The sequence below is a fragment of the Mesocricetus auratus genome, unplaced genomic scaffold (assembly GCF_017639785.1).
Source record: "Mesocricetus auratus isolate SY011 unplaced genomic scaffold, BCM_Maur_2.0 Super-Scaffold_100676, whole genome shotgun sequence".
NCBI classification, from domain to species: domain Eukaryota; kingdom Metazoa; phylum Chordata; class Mammalia; order Rodentia; family Cricetidae; genus Mesocricetus; species Mesocricetus auratus.
The window spans coordinates 181,765,805-181,782,194 of NW_024429266.1; the positions used below are offsets into that span (position 1 = coordinate 181,765,805).

The window sequence follows — 16,390 nt, forward strand, 5'->3', positions numbered from 1 at the left end:
GTTATGCACTGTCTCAGATGGGCCCTGCCATCTGATGTTATCCTGCATTATCAGCACCTGTCAATGGTTTTGTATGTGTTGCTTCTAGCATTATCTTACAAGAATGTAAGGCCATTCGTTGTCATGCTCAAAAATAAAGAGCAGGGAGTGAAGATGGGAAAGTCTGATTATTGTTTCAGTGGGATTTTGAGAAAAAGGACCAGTTCAGGAGCTGATTGGGCTTCCTACTGATTAATTGGAGTTCATATGTCAATCGATGAAATACAGAAGTTTTATCTCTCTTTCCGGCTTTACATGCTTGCCCTACATTCCCTTTTAGCATATTCTCTCTCTTTACTTAATGATTCAAGATTATAGTTTATTTAGCTTATGCTATACCTTCCTCTCAAGCCACTGTCATAGCTCTTTGAAAACTAAACAGCCCCAGGATCTAGAATAGAAATGCTAATGTGTTTCCCAACTCATACTGTAATGCCATTCCAAAGGAACTGAGTTGCATCCCCAATACTGATCACCTTAACATTCAAAGCCATCACCTTTAGTTGCACAGATTATATTTGGCTTCTCCGTAGATCGTGAAGTTAAGACTTCTCAACTGTACCTCTAGATGAGGTTTGTGAACTTCTAACAAAGTAGGCACAGTGACATGTAGTATGTGAGTTTTGGAACTTTAGAGGAATCCACAGTCCCCTCTTTACACATAAGACCCATAAAAGCAGATACTTGAATGACCAGAGACAGAAAAACTGAAAATCTCTAGCCTGGACTACTCTAGTGACTCTCAAATGAGGAAAGAGAAGCTGAGGTGTCCCATCCCAGGGAGTAATGCTAGATTCCAGGTGACTAGAAGCAGTGAGATAGCAAATGTCACACAATCATAGCACAACAACCTGCTGCAAAGATTTACTGGTCAGTAGTATTAAGACTGTGAAGGTCTGCTCTGATTCAAAGTAAGTAGAGTCTATGACCTTGACCTTTTGCCAACACCATCCACAACTACTCTGGCACCTTTCCTGAGACTGTTGCAATTTATTTGAGTTGTACTGGGGCCACCACTGAATACAGTGACACTAGCAAAAAAAAAAAAACTTTTCTTGTCTGTTTGGATACCTGGGGTGGAGCTTCCTGATTATACAGGGCACCCATAAATAAAATGCTGTGTATCAGTGAGCATCTGGAAACGGTATCAGGGAAGAGGACACCAGAGGCACGGTCCTCTTGTCCTTTCTTCCTACACCATGTGGAAGGGCAGACAGACTCTGCAATGTCTTATTCCAGTTCTTCTTGCCTTCCTGCATTCTGCTTCTTCACTCTATGCACAACCGTGAGTACCTCCAAGGCCCTCTTCCGTATTGTTCCTCTTCCAATCCAAAACCACCAATCTCCTTTCACAGTCCCTTCTCCCACAAACCTCTCTCTATGCTTTTTAATTAACAAATAATAACTGTATGTATGCTTTCCATGATTCTATGTGATTTTTTCAATTATTCAGCAATCAGTGTTACTATACTACTGCGATATGATTTAGAATAACATTTCTCTTATGACCGTACCAGTAATATCTAAAATCCATTGGTCAGAGACATCCTTACATGTTGAAATCATTTAATCACTTTGAAAGTAAGAATTTACATTGTTGGCACTCTTGGTTGGAAATGTGTAGCCTACAGTTTAACCTTGGGACAGGTGAGACTTCAGGCACACCAGAACTCTATGAATGTTTGTGTCCTAAAGCAACACCCTTGTTAGGATCAAAGAACTTATACTAAGCTACGGGTAGAACTCACTATTTGGTTCCAAATAACCACATTATCAGAATTATATTGTTGAGTGACTTTTCTTGCCATTTTTAATCAGAAAAATAAAATTAAAGTGGTGATTTTTTTCATTATGTGATGTAGTAGTGACAGGCTAGATTTTGGGCTAGTTGGGTAGAAAAATTCGAATTCCAGAAAAAAGTAGAGAATGATTCCTACAGACAGTCTTTGGCACTTGCTCAAGTGTAATATATGTGAATTGTGCAACTCTGAGTTGCACAGTCACTTATAAATCTTAGGTTTAAGAGTACCTAAAAATAAGAACATGGTACTGAGCTATTTTTCAAGAATTAAGAGTGGTCATTAAGAACAACCTTGATAAGTTTTACAGAAAGGATAATTATTCCTCCCATGTTTTCATTTTAAAAAATTAAAAACCCTTCTAGAGCATGAATGTTAGCTGCTTAAGTGAAGGGAGTACAGGCCATTTGAACCTGCCTTGATGGATATCACTGCTGAAAGCTGAGATATTATAAAAACTGATAATTGTCTGACCTCTCTGCTGTATCATGCTGTCAACCTGCCACCTCAAGCTATAGAAACGTGGATGGTAATGATTATTGTGATGAAACAACAGTCATGAACAATGATATCTATTCTCAGCTGGCCTGAACTCTTTCCTTGCCAGGAAGTTTATGGTGCTGGTCCCTTCCCAGCTCCTCACTGAGACCCCTGAAAAAATCTGCCTCCATCTATACCACCTGAATGAACCAGTGACTGTTAAAGCCTCCTTGCAGTTTAGGTGGGGAAACAGAAATCTGTTCAATGAGCTTACGGTTGACAAGGACTTGTTCCACTGCATCTCTGTCACTGTGAGTACTAGACACCGTCCCAATTTGTTTTCTATATTTATGTACGTGTTTACAGATATGCATATACTAACATATTTCTAAAACACATCTACTGCTTCAAAACAACAGAAACCTAGAACATTTACCAAATAAACAAATAGCATAGATCATCCCACCCCAACATGGGAAGAGCCAATACTTGTACATATGCTACTTTCCAATTCAAGTCCCTCAAAAATCCTACCACCCAGAGAAAGAAGGGTTTTGCCACTTCATAATACTTCCCACTCATATGTTATAAGTTTCAAGTAGCACTCCAACTAATCAGGACCACATCTCCTTTGTGTAATTGATATCCTGAATAAGTGCTGAGCTTCTTCTTTTGGACTGATCCTCAAGACACAAAAGACACAATTCCTACCACCATTAATATATTAGTTTTTCACTCTACCACAGTTTCAGAGTTAGATCTAATTTTCCAATCAAGATTATGTTTACTCCATAAAAATAGCTGCATCTTTGATGTTTCCATTGACTCATGAAAATTTGTGTTTTCTTTCCATACCTTTTTTCTGATGTACCCTCCTCCACATAATATGTAAACAGAAACTGGTCTCCCCCACCTCCTTCCTGTGGCATGGAAAGAGAGGAGGTTAAAAAAAAAAGCAATCTAAGAACTCCAAAGGGTCAGATGGTGAAGGGTCTTGTGTTCCTCTCATTCTCAGCTCCCCAGGGTCCCAACTTCTCATGAGAAGGTGTCCCTCTCTGTCCATGTCAAAGGACCAAAACATGAATTCAGCAAAAATAATGTGGTGATGGTGAAGAACCAAGAAAGTGTTGTCTTTGTCCAGACAGACAAACCCATGTACAAACCAGGACAGTCAGGTATGAAGCCATCATTGGCAACGAAATTAAGAAGTCATCAACATGGCACAGAAAAAGCCTGGGTCTCTGGAACTCACTGGGAAATTCTCTTTCTCTCTCTCTTTTTGCCCAGTCAAATTTCGGGTTGTCTCTATGGATACAAATCTGCACCCCCTGAATGAGTTGGTAAGTCATTCACACATGGGCATTGGTGGGTTCATGAAGACATGTTACTGAAATATTCTCTTTTCTAGCCCCTTGCTAAGGTATGAGTTTACATTGTTTTCTATCCTGCTCATTTGCCTATTTAAAACACCGCTGTTCAGTTACCATTGTCCATTCTATGTCTTCCTTATGTGACTTCCTTATTTTGCAGTCTGGTTAAGTGCCTCTGTGTCTTCTTTATACTTCATGGAGACTCTTACTGTACAGAACCATTTGGCTTAATCATGTTTTTCAACCATTTCTTTTGTAGTTTCTGCCATCCTTGAGAAATTCATTTCTAGTGCAACAGGGGTATTTCTCACATATAACTTTTATTTAACATTCAAGCCCTTTCCTAAATGGACTCTCTTAAGCATAAAATAACAATTCACGGTCTCTTGTCTCCTGCACTTCAGCAAGTTGTGGGTATCTATGTTAATCACCCTCTACTATAAATAGAAGCTTCTCTTACAAGGACTGAGATATACTATAATCTGTAAGTATAAAGATTAGTCAGTAGTAGTTGGTCAAGTACTATGTCCTTTAGCAGCCTAGGGCCTATGACATGTCTAGCCAGAGGTTCTTGGCCCTACAATGATGCCAAATGTGGGTTTCATCTTTCATAGTGGGACTTAAGTCCAGTCAGAGAGTAGCCTGTTACTCCCATGACATTTGTGCTACCATTGCACAAGCGGGTATGTCTTGTCAGACCAGAGGTTCTCATAGTTTATAGATTCATAGATGGTTGAGTTTGATGACCCCCCAGTAGTGTACATGGCACCTTCCAGCTCTGTGACAGTTAGCCAGTAGGGATGATGGCTCTAGTCAGCACCAGTTTGACTGTGGAATGCGAATGCCCAAATTAGACATCTGAATAACATCCTCTCCCCCCAAGGAACAGAGGTTACTGTGTCAGAGAGGAAGGAGAGACTATAAAAACTAGATGTAGTGAATGGATACAAAGAAACAGTCCTCTAGACTCAGCATGGCAGCCAGACACGTGAACTTATGATTGTGTTAGCACGCACAAGCACATCCAAGATCAAGCCAGACCAAACCTTAGAATGGAGAGGGGAGATGTACATGATATCCCACCCTTAGCTGAGGCACTATTGCTAGCTGATAGCTACTGAGAGAAGGTCAGTTTTCTTTTAGAGTATAGATGCATGTAAGTTAACTGTACTCCAGTGGAAGCCCACATATCCAAGAATGTTTGGGCACCACAAATTGGAGTTAATGGGTGAAAAAAAGAAAAAATGCTAAGTCAGGTTGGTAGGGAAGGGAGGTAGATCTGTAATGAGTTAGAGGAAGGGCTGAGTATTATCAGAAAACACTGTGATAATATTAATCCCAGTGCTCAAGAGGCAGAGGCAGGTGGATATCTGTAAGTTCGAGGACAGCCAAGGCTACACAGAGAAACCCTGTCTCAAAATCAAAAACAAAATAAACAGAAAATTAAAATAAACAATAAAATAGTGATCTGATTTTACTTAACTTGTTCTTTACAAAGTATAATAGACACCGTTTGTTGGAGAGTCTAAAGATTGTCTTATCACAATAATCTTTTGTATAATTCTATCAAGGATTTTTTATTTTTATTTATTCTTCTCTCATACTGACCATGACCTCCCCTCCCTCCACTCCTCCTAGTCTCCCTCCCTCACCTAGATATCAGTCACGCATAGCATAACAAAATGCAGTAAGACCAGGCACAAATCAAGCTGGATGAGGCAACCCAAGAGGAAAAGGGTCCCAAGAGCAGGCAAAAGAGTTGAAGACACCCCAAATCCTACTGTTAGGAGTCCCACAAAAACCCCAAGCTAAACAGTCACAGCATGCATGCAGTGGACCTAACACAGCCCCATGCAGGCCCTGTGGTTTCTCCTTCAGTCTCTATAAGCCCTGCTTAGTTGATTCTGTGGACCATGTTCTCCTGGTGTCCTTGACCTCTCTGCCTCCTACAATCCTTCCTCCCCTCTTTTGCGGGGTTTCCTGAGCTCTGCCTAATGCTTGGCTGTGGATCTCTGCATCTGCTCCCATCAGTTGTCAAAGGAAGACCCTCTGATGACAACTAGACTAGTCCTTAATCTTGTAAGTATAGCAGAATATCACTATGAATCATTTCATTGACTTTTTGGGGGGAGAGTCGGTCATGTTTGGTTCCACAACTTTCAGTTACTGACCATCCAGTCAGTGTGGGACATGGGCTGCCTCTAGTAGCTTGGGCCTCAAGTTAGATGAGTCATTCATTGGCCACTCCCACTAGCTCTGAGCCACAATTGCCCCAGCACATCCTGCAGGCAGGAACAGGTTGTGAGTTGAAGATTTTGTCGCTGGGTTGGTGTCCCAGTCCCAGCACTGGGAGCCTTGCCTCATTACAGAAGATGGACAGTTCAGGCTCCATATCCTCCATTGCTAGAAGTCCTCAATAGGATCACCTCATAGGTTCCTGGAAGTTTCCATTGCACTATGTTTCCCATGTCCACTGGCCCCCAGTCCTCCTGCAAAATCTATTCTATTTCCCTGTCCAAGGGAGATCCATGCATTGCCCCTAGTTCCCTCCTTGTTCCTTAGCCTCTCAGGGTCTCTGGACTGTGGCATGATTACCTTTTACTTAGCAGATAATATTCACTAATAAGTGAGTATATATCATGCTTGTCTTTCTGGGTGTGGATTGCCTCATTCTAGTCCCACTATGTATGGTTCTGCTGGACAATCTCTTAATCACTTTACCTATCTCTGTAGACTTATGACATTGTAAAATTTCCAGTGTAGAGTGTTGACTCACTTCCTAGTACTTTGTGTGTCTCTGTGTAATACATGCTCAGTGTGTGTGTGTGTGTGTGTGTGTGTGTGTGTGTGTGTGTGTATACACATGAAGATGCTACCCAGAAGACAATCTTAGATTTCATTTCTTGGGTGCTGAACAACGTGGGTTTGATTTAGGGTCTGACTGGCCTAGGGTGGCCTAGCTAGTGACCCTGTGAGAGCTGGCTGTCTCTGCTTCTCCAACTGGGACTACAGTAAGCACTTGTCCCTCCTTTCATGTGGATTCTGCAGGTGGAACGCAGGTCCTTCTGCTTGAGCAGATAGCATTTACCAATTGCCTCTCCCTTCTGTCTTTTATCTCCTAGTTTCATGAGGGTTACAGCACTTTCCTTCTCCTTTGAATTAATCCTTTCTTCATAATTTTATCAACTGCTCTTGGATGCTTTATATGAATTTTATTATCAGATTGCAGTTCTACAATCAGAGTTGGAAATGTCATTGAAATATTAATAATGTATATATTGATTTGAAAATATATAATATATAATAACAAATGTTTTTGTCTAGTGCACATACATATACCCATTATTTTAGATTTTCTTTTATGTATTTCCTGATGGTTTTCAATATTCTTCTTAGGCCTATTGAATTCCATAATTAATGTAGTGTTTGTTCATGAGCATGAGCATAAATTATTAAGAAGGCAACTTGGCACCATGACAATTTGGCTAAACAAAGGTGTGGTCTCTCCACTTGGACTTAAGACTTCCTCAGCCATGGGTTGTTGACTGGCTTTTCAGTACCCAGCATGAACTCCATCTTACAGAACAAGATTCAAATCCAATCAGAGATCAATTGGTTACCGCCATAAAAGTTGTGCCGCTATTGACGCATGTGCACAACTTGCCTGGCAGGTTGGAGTCTTAGATCCCAGGGTTCTCACCTGGATGAGAACATTGATGCCTTGTCTCCTTCAGCAACCGGTACAGCACCTTGTGGCATTGTGAAAACTAGTCAGCCTGGAGGCAGGGGTGAGGGGGTGGGGAGATGGGAGGGATGTCAGCAGAACACCAGTTCAATTGCTCTACACCCTTCAACCAAGGTGTGTGGTGTCTTCCACAATAGAACATTATAACTAGTTATTGTGGGCAATCAAGAATAGCATCAAGATCCTATAATGCTTGGGGTCTCTAGGGCCTCCCTGGCCAGCAACTCCCAAGACAGTGTCTCATGCCTAGCACTGGGACATTTGTTAGTGACCCTGGGCTGTTAGGAGCAGCATTATCTAGACATTCAATGCCTCTTCCCCCTGACTCTCCTTTTAACTTATGCTTCTAAATAGACTTAGAAAACAGTAAATTTCCACGTGGCTTTTCATGGATCCTTGTTTCGGTTAACCCTCCCACCCTCCCCTCTCGTCTTTCCCAGCCCACACACTCATCCCTGCTTAAATGTTCTACCCCCAAAAGTGTGACTGTGTTTTGACATCACCTATGTCATGCTGTCACCACTACTTTGAGGGATTTCCCACCCCAGTGGTCCTCTTCTAGTTCCCACGTATGAGAAAGAACATACAGCAGTTCTCTTCCTGAGCCTGGCTTACCGTTATAATTTTCTCAAGCCTTACCCATTTGCCTGAAAATTCTGTGATTTCATTTTTTACAGCTGAGTAAATCTTCATTGTGTGCACGTGTACCCTAGTTTTGTCATCCATTGTCATGATTTATTTTTCTATGCTTTCAGAAGTTCTATATCGCTAAAATTCCCTTGCAATTACCACTGCTTGCTCCCTCTTCAGCTGCTGGAAATGACTGTTTGCTTTAAGTTGATGCTTACCCAAACTTAGTTTACCTCTTCAGACAGCTCAGTTATTACAGAACTTTGAAAGACCTTGTCACTGTCTTTACGGTGTAGTCTTCATCTGACCAATCAGAAACACCTCACCCGAAAGACCTCTGAACGTGCAGCCCGTGCCTTAGTCAGCACCAACCCTCCTTTGAAGCAAGAGCAGCTGCTGAGCCCTTTCTTCCTCCGTATTTCCAGGGCAATGGTTAGGCACTGGTTTGCTCTGTTGGCGCCATGTTCAAGAGGTGTACATTAAGCGCAAGTGCTAATCCTACGAAACTCATTAGGCGAGGAATGGGAAGCCAGTGCCTTGTGTAGAGTGGGCATGTATAGCTTGCCCAGGACACCCCCAAGTTAAACATTTTGACTGGATGTATTTAAAACTAGCAACCCCATTTCACACTAAAAAATATTCCTGATCTGAACAATGAATTCTGTAATCTCCATACTGTAAAGTCCCAGGGTGGGTCTCAGCACAGAAACATCTTAATGATAATGTCCCACATAGTTCCATTTCTCAGTTCCTATCGGTTAAGTAATTCACAGGACTCAGATAGTTCTAGAACATATAATTACAGTGTTTCTGTGGTGGTTAGTTGGCTTTCAGTTGACTTTGTTATTGGATATTAAGTTCATTGAATTCTGGCTGGAACTCCCATCCGAAGGCCCATTCCATAAACTTATTGAATTTGCCATATGTGTGAAATTTCTAAATCAGTGGTTCTCAACCTTCCTAATGCTGTGACCCTTTAATACAGTTCCTCACATTGTGGTGACCCCCAACCATAAAATTATTTCATTGCTACTTCATAACCATAATTTTGTTACTGTTATGAATCATAATGTAAATATTTTTGGAGACAGAAGTTTGCCAAAGGGGTCATAAACCATAGGTTAAGAATTGATGTTCTAAACTAACATAATTTTCCCTTTTGTTTTAGTTTCCTCTGGCTTACATTGAGGTAAGAAACTTAACTATTTTACATTCAGAGAGAAATTAATCCACTGAAATTAACTGGATGCTGGAATGTTGTAGCAGTACTATGGATCAGCAGCCTTCCACCATTCCAGATAATTGGTTCATTATTTCCTACTTTACCTTTATTCCTCCCTACCCAAAAAAGAATATTAATATTAGCAAGTTCCCAAATGCTTCTATCACAAACACAGTGGTCTTAGATGTGTTGTTGTAATGAATGCTTTATTTACTTAGAAAATTTACTACCTGTTTCACAGGATCCAAAAACAAATCGAATTATGCAGTGGCAGGATATTAACACAGAGAATGGGCTTAAGCAACTGTCCTTCAGTCTGTCATCTGAGCCCATTCTAGGCTCCTACAAAATAGTGGTACAAAAGCAATCAGGAGCGAAGAAAGAACACTCCTTCACCGTGGAAGAATTTGGTATGGCTTGAGAAGGTTGAAAGGGGAAAATAAATGTCATAAGTTTTTGGTTATCATAGGAGGATGAATTCTTTTGAGTTCCAAAGGTAAGGCTGGGCTACATCTGACTCTAGCTAGGCTATCCATCTAGCAACATGGGACTTTCAGAAAGTTCTGGGATCCATGGCAAACTATTTGGTTTTTCTTATTTAAGTAGATACCTCTGTGATTTGTAAAACCTGATCTAACCTATGACCACTCAGTATTCTAACTTTATTGGGGGAAGGGGCTGTGACCTTAATTATATGAAATCACCGTTTCTTGGCAGAAGCTGACCATTTAGACAACTAGAAAAGTCATTTCCCACCTGAATTTCTCCTCTCTCCCCCAATAGTGCTTCCCAGATTTGAAGTTCAAGTAAAGGTCCCGAAGGCCATCTTCATGAAAGATGAAACAATAAACGTGACTGTGTGTGGAGTGTGAGTTACCCGTATTTAACCGTCTATCCTTAAGAAACACTTGGACACAAAGTAGCCAGGATAATGTCTCCCTGTAGACTGTAGAAACGCTATGGCTGTGTGTTTCCCTCCTAGCATGCTTCCCTATGTATTCATTTCTTCTTCGAGTCCCTGACTGCTCTGCATTGATTACTTCTTGAACATTCATTGCGTATGTTACTGATGTTAATTCTGATGATGCCAATGGTAGAATCAATTTATGTGGCAGTAGAGAGTTCCTACCTTTGGAGACAGGAAGGTACCTAAAAAGATCCCTTGACCCACGTGAAGAGAACACAGGCACTAGACACAGCATTTTGATGACCTGTTATGGGTTGACAGAAAGAGCAGAGAAAAAAGAGCTCCCGGCCTGGCTCCAGTTCCAACCACTGCAGCCCAAGTTTAACTTTCAAGCATCTCACTTCTCTGTTTGCATTTCTGTACCTGATAAATAAGGATCCCTCGCCACAGCTCTTTAAGTCAAATCACACCAGAAGGAGCCTGAGTCCAATAGAAGAGACACGCCTTAGCTCACATTTGCTTGTCTATAAAATAAGTGTGCTCAAAAGAAAATTGAAAGAAAGAAGGAAAGAGATTGAGGAGGTCTGTTAGAATAGTTCTGAGTCATGTCGCCCTGTTTCCCACTCATCTCAGCCCTGCCATTTACTGCCTAAAGATCCTGATTGGATCGCTAGTCTTTTCAGAGCTACAAAAGGGAGAAAATTGTGTCTCCCAGAGGTTCTTAACAGGGCTAAATTGTTAATATATCTAGTAAGACAGTGTCAAGTGGTACTCCATATTTGCTGTCAATGTGAAAGTATACAATCTATGGTTACAGATTGGCAGTGTGGACTATATGTGGGAGGAGTGTGTGTCTTTGCTTTAGGAAGACCCTTGGTCTCTCTGAATTTATCTTGTGACAGATACACCTATGGGAAGCCAGTGCCAGGACATGTAAAGATAAGTATGTGCCATAAATATCAGCAGCACGGCAAGGAGACAGAGACTAGATGCCAAGAGGCCAGTTACCAGGTGAGTAAAATTGTTCAAAGGCCTGTTTTCAATATGCAGGGTTAACTGATACAGAAATACAGACGGCAAGGCCGAGAGGAAATGCACACCCAGATACTGAAAGAGGTTGTTCTGGGACCTTGGTACCTTGGGATCTAGGTGTGTAGCTCTGTGGTGGAACACAATGTTTAAAAGTTCAAAGTCTCTTGTGGTGATATATTATTTATGATTTATTAACGCTTGCCTGAGTGTTCAGAAAGCAAACCAAGCCTCAAGCTATAGAGATCAGGCAGTGGTGGTACACACCTTTAATCCCAGCCTCAGAATTAAGAGGTAGATTAATACCTCAGTCCAAGACCACCCTGGGCTACTAGACAGTGAATCAGAGCTCATGTCTTTAATCCCAGGATTTGAGAGGTATAGAAGGTAGAGCCATTCATTCTCCAGCCACATTGAGCATAGGAAGACAGTCAGTCTCAGGATTCTCCAACCATGCTGAGGAGAGCATAGCAGTCTAGGATTGCAGTCTGAGGTTTGGTGGAGCCAAGATTGCCTTCCAGTCTGAGGTAGAGGTAAGAGCTAGCAGCTGGTTGCTTTGTTTTTCTGATCTTCAGCTTGAAGCTTGAACCCCAATATCAGTCTCTGGGTCTTTTATTTATCATACTACATTCTCTTCTGAGACTCATGCAATCTTTTAACCTTAATCCCCTATAAAATAAAAATAAAAAACATATCACATACTTCCAACATATAATGTCATAGGATATCATTACTGTTCCAAAGCATATGAAAAGGGGCATAGTAAGGAAGTACTGGACCAAAGAAAGACCAAAAACCAGCTGGGAAAACTCCAAATTCTGCATCTCCCTGTTTGATGTCAAAACACTCTTCAGATCTCCAACTCCTTTCAGCTTTGTTGGCTGCAACACACTTCTTTCTCTTGGGCTGGTTCACTCCCTGTTAGCAGCCTCCTCAGCAGGTATCCCATGGCTCTGGAATCTCCAACATCTTGGGGTCTCCAGGGCAATCCAGGCTTCAACTTCACAACTTCATGAAATGGCCTCTCTAGGCCTCCATTCAGGGACACCCCTGTCACACTCCTGGACTCAGCAGCTTTCCTTAGTCATGGAGGCAAATTCCATAGCCCCTTAGAACTTTCCTTAACTCCAGAATCGTGGCTGAGGCTGTCAAATTCTGTTGCTTACTGGAGCTGGAACATGGCCCCCTTGTTCAGTTATGTTTATACAAACTTTCTATTTTTTATGCTTTCCTTCACTGCCTAAGCTTGGATGTCCTGAAATTGGATCTGAAGACCAGGCTGGTCTCAAACTCAGAGATGTGCTTTCTGTGTGCTGGTATTAAAAGTGTGCACCACTACACCCTGCTTTAAGCTTTTCTTTAATTCCTTTCCACAAGTTAGAAACTTAACTGGGTGGGATCTTACCCTGAGGGTACCACTCCCTTTATTCCATTTCTTAATTTCTTAATTAAGAAATCTTTAATCTTGATTAAGAAATATTTAATTTAAGGAAATTAATCTTTATCTCCTTGAACACAGAACTTAGCTCCATTCCACTCCCTGATGCTCTTTTTCTCCTCAAATTATACATTTTGTATTTTTTTCTTGCTCAGCTTGCTAATTTTCATTATAAATATGTATAAGAGTGACCAGTAATAACTACACAACATAGCCAATACCAGGTTGTTTTGAGATTTCCTCTACCAACAACATTAATCCAAATCTCTTCACTTTAGCCTCAGGCAGACTCTTCAAACAAGGGCAACCACATTCTGCACCAAATATCTTTGCAAGAACAATCTCTATTAATTATTATCAGTATTCTTCTCCTTGACATCTCTTGAGCCAGGCCTTCACAGTTCAAATCCCACCCAGCACTACCGTCTTCCATGTTCTTACTAGGATGTCCCATTAACTTAAAATATTCAACTGCTTTTCCAATCCACAGTCCCAAGGTCCCTGGTGCCAACTTCTGTCTTGGTTAAGGTTTCTATTGCTGAAAATAGATGCCATGACCACAGGAACTCTTTTTCTTTTTTACTTTTTTATTTAAAAATGTTTTATTTACAAACTAACCCCAGTTCCCCTTCTCCAGTCCCCACCTTCCCCTTCCACCTCCCACATCCATTCCTCAGAGGGGTTAAGGTCTTCCTTGGGGAGTCAACAAAGTCCAGCATACCAAATTGAGGCAGGACCCTCCCCCCGTATCAAAGCGAGCAAAATATCCCACCATATGGAATGGGCTCCAAAAAGCCAGTTCATGCACTGGGGGTAGGTCCTGGTGCCACTGCCAGCCCCCTCACACACAAGATCAAGTCACATAACTAATTTGGTTTCATGCAGGTTTACCAGCTGTCAGTCCATAATCCATGAGCTCCCACTAACTTGGGTCAGATGTCTCTCTGGTTTTCCCCATCATGATCTTGACCCTCTTATTCATATGAGATTCCTCCTCCCTTTCTTCAACTGAACTCCAGGAACTTAGCCCAGTGTTTGGCTGTGGGTCACTGTATATGATTCCATAAGTTACTAGATGTAATTTCTATGACAATTAGGGTAGTCACTAATCTGATTAAGTGGGAAGAGCTGTTTAGATAAACCTTTCCAGTACTGCTAGAAGTCTTAGCTGGAGTCATCCTTGTGGATTCCTGGGAATTTCTCCCTAACCCCACAATGGCTCCCTCTATCAAGATATCTCTTTCATTCCTTTCCCCTTCCATCCCTCCCCCAACTTGGCCTTCTCCATTCCTCCTGTTCCCATCCTCCATCACCTCCTTCTACCCCTTCCTGGTTTACCCAGGAGATCTTAACTATTTTCCCTTCTTGGAGCCCTCCATATGTGTTCCTCTTAGAGCCCCCTTTTTAAACCTGTACCCATGTGTTCAAGGCTACTTCCCATTTTCTCTTCTATCAGGTTCGGTGTCACTGGATTTATGTTGAGGTCTTTGATCCATTGGACTTGAGTATTGTCCATGGGGACAAATATGGATCTATTTACATTCCTCTATAGGTCAACATCCAGTTATGCCAGCACCATTTATTGAAGATGTTTTCATTTTTCCATTGTTAACCACAGCAACTCTTATAAAGGAAAAACATTTAATTGGGTAGTTTACAGTTCAGAGATTTAGTCCATTTTCATCATGGTGGGATCTGGCAGTGTGCAGGCAGACATGATGCTGGAGAAGTAGCTTGTGCAGGCAACAGAAAGTGTCTACAAAACTTAGTATAGCTTGAGCATATATGAGACCTCATAGTCTGCCTCCACAGTAACACATTTCCTCCAACGAGACCATGCATACTCCAACAATGCCACACTTCCCAATAGTGCTGTTCCCTATGAGCTTATGGGGTAGGGGGGAATTGCATTCAAACTACCTCGCTATCTTTTCATTTTTTAGTCTAATTAGTTATCATGTGTCTCTTAAAATCATGTATATTGCCGGGCGGTGTGGTGCACGCCTTTAATCCCATCACTCAGGAGGCAGAGGCAGGCGGATCTCTGTGAGTTCGAGGCCAGGCTGGACCAATAGCCTCAAAACAATACAGAGAAACCCTGTCTTGCAAAATAAACAAACAAATGAAATCATGTATATTTATTTGCTGGCAATTATTTATTTATTTACTATGACTTTATTGTGTGTTCTGGTTGGTTCACACGCTAGTTGACATTCTCATTTTTGTCCCGAATTGATGACATTAATACCTTCACCTGCTTGTTTGAGTCCTCTTTGAGATCACTAGCCTTTTCCAAAACTAGACAATTAGACTATTTGCCAGCATGATGACAATTTCAGTATTCTGGGATTTAGTTAGTGACGAGTTGTGCCCTTTTGCAGTTGTCACACTGCCTTGCTTCCTGTTTCCTGTATTCCTACACTGTGATCTACACATCTCTTATAGTAGAGCTCTCCTCCAATTTTATTTGGGGGTCTTTTTGGTAAAAAGTTTTCACTTCACAGCTCAATCCCCACTATCATTCAGAGACAAGAAAACAAGCAGCCAGACACCAGGAATCCAAAGATGATAGAATGATGCAATTCAAACTAAATAAAGTGCGCTAATGTGGCAGCAATCACTTTAGACATGAAAACGGCAGAAAATGTAAAGTAGTCTATGAGTTTGAGTTGAATTAAGAACAAAGTAATACCATTGTGGTGACTTCTCTCACATTTCAGAATAATGTCACAGAAAAACACAGAGGCAGCTCCTAAGCCCCCACTGCACTCTGGGAGTAGACTTCACTTTATCTATTTACTAGTACTCAGTATCAGGTCAACAGTTTCGTGCCTGCTAGTAAAATGTACCTGTGGCTGCTATTTTAAATAATGCAAGGTGATTGTTAAGTCCTAATGACATACAAGTGTTCTGATTACATTGTAATTGTGAGTCTACTTAATACTTCCTATTGTCTATAAAGGTAATCATGATTTTTATAGATGACAAAGCCAAGGCAACTGTGTGACTGGCTCACGATCATGGCACACAGCAACTCCATGTGTGAGCTGAGTTCCACGCTTATGACCAGAAAGCCATGCTGTGAGGCCCTGAGCCCTCACATGTGGGTTTGAGTTGACCGTCGATCTGAATAGTGTGCCATGTCACCTTGTTTCCTCTTGCATATCAGCTAGACAGCAATGGCTGCAGCACACAAGAAGAAAACATCACTGCGTTTCAATTAAAGCAAAGAACAAACGAAGCCCAGCACCTTCATGTGAACGCAACGGTGACAGAGGAAGGGACAGGTATGTGAGTAACCTGAGAATATAGAAAATGAAGTTGGGAAATTTCACACTTGCTCACACCAGTGGTGGTCTGAACGCTATAGAAAGCAAGCAATTCTTCTCCAACTGGCTTGGGCTCTCAATGCTGCTGCTAATTTCTTTTTCAGGACTGGAATTCAGTGGATCTGAGACAACTAAAATTGAAAGAGCCGTAACAAAATTCATATTTGTGAAAGCGGATTCACACTTTAAACAAGGGATTCCATTCGTTGTGAAAGTAAAGTACTTTTTGATTCGTAGATGATTGGGTTGTATCGTGAGGCCTCAACCTAAGCCATTCTGCTTAGGTGTTAAACTTGTCTGACATCACTGGTTGCAATGCAAGAATTTAACTTGCTGGTAGAGTTTGCACCTCACATGCTCAAGTGCATGCGCTCAATTCCCAGAGCTAAACCGAACACTTAG

At 41.5% G+C, this 16,390-nt stretch overlaps 1 protein-coding gene across 1 annotated transcript in view; it reads left to right on the top strand.

Annotated features, from left to right (window-relative positions):
- The first annotated feature begins 1,238 nt into the window (after positions 1–1,238).
- Positions 1,239–16,390, top strand: part of LOC101843823 (alpha-1-inhibitor 3) — a 46,237-nt gene continuing 31,085 nt past the window's right edge. Inside the window, exons 1-10 of the mRNA XM_040737099.1 lie at positions 1,239–1,324; positions 2,446–2,629; positions 3,334–3,493; positions 3,606–3,658; positions 9,232–9,252; positions 9,527–9,695; positions 10,069–10,153; positions 11,095–11,203; positions 15,829–15,946; positions 16,093–16,202. Of these exons, the coding sequence (XP_040593033.1) occupies positions 1,239–1,324; positions 2,446–2,629; positions 3,334–3,493; positions 3,606–3,658; positions 9,232–9,252; positions 9,527–9,695; positions 10,069–10,153; positions 11,095–11,203; positions 15,829–15,946; positions 16,093–16,202 (1,095 nt within the window). The remainder of the gene's footprint in view (positions 1,325–2,445; positions 2,630–3,333; positions 3,494–3,605; positions 3,659–9,231; positions 9,253–9,526; positions 9,696–10,068; positions 10,154–11,094; positions 11,204–15,828; positions 15,947–16,092; positions 16,203–16,390) is intronic.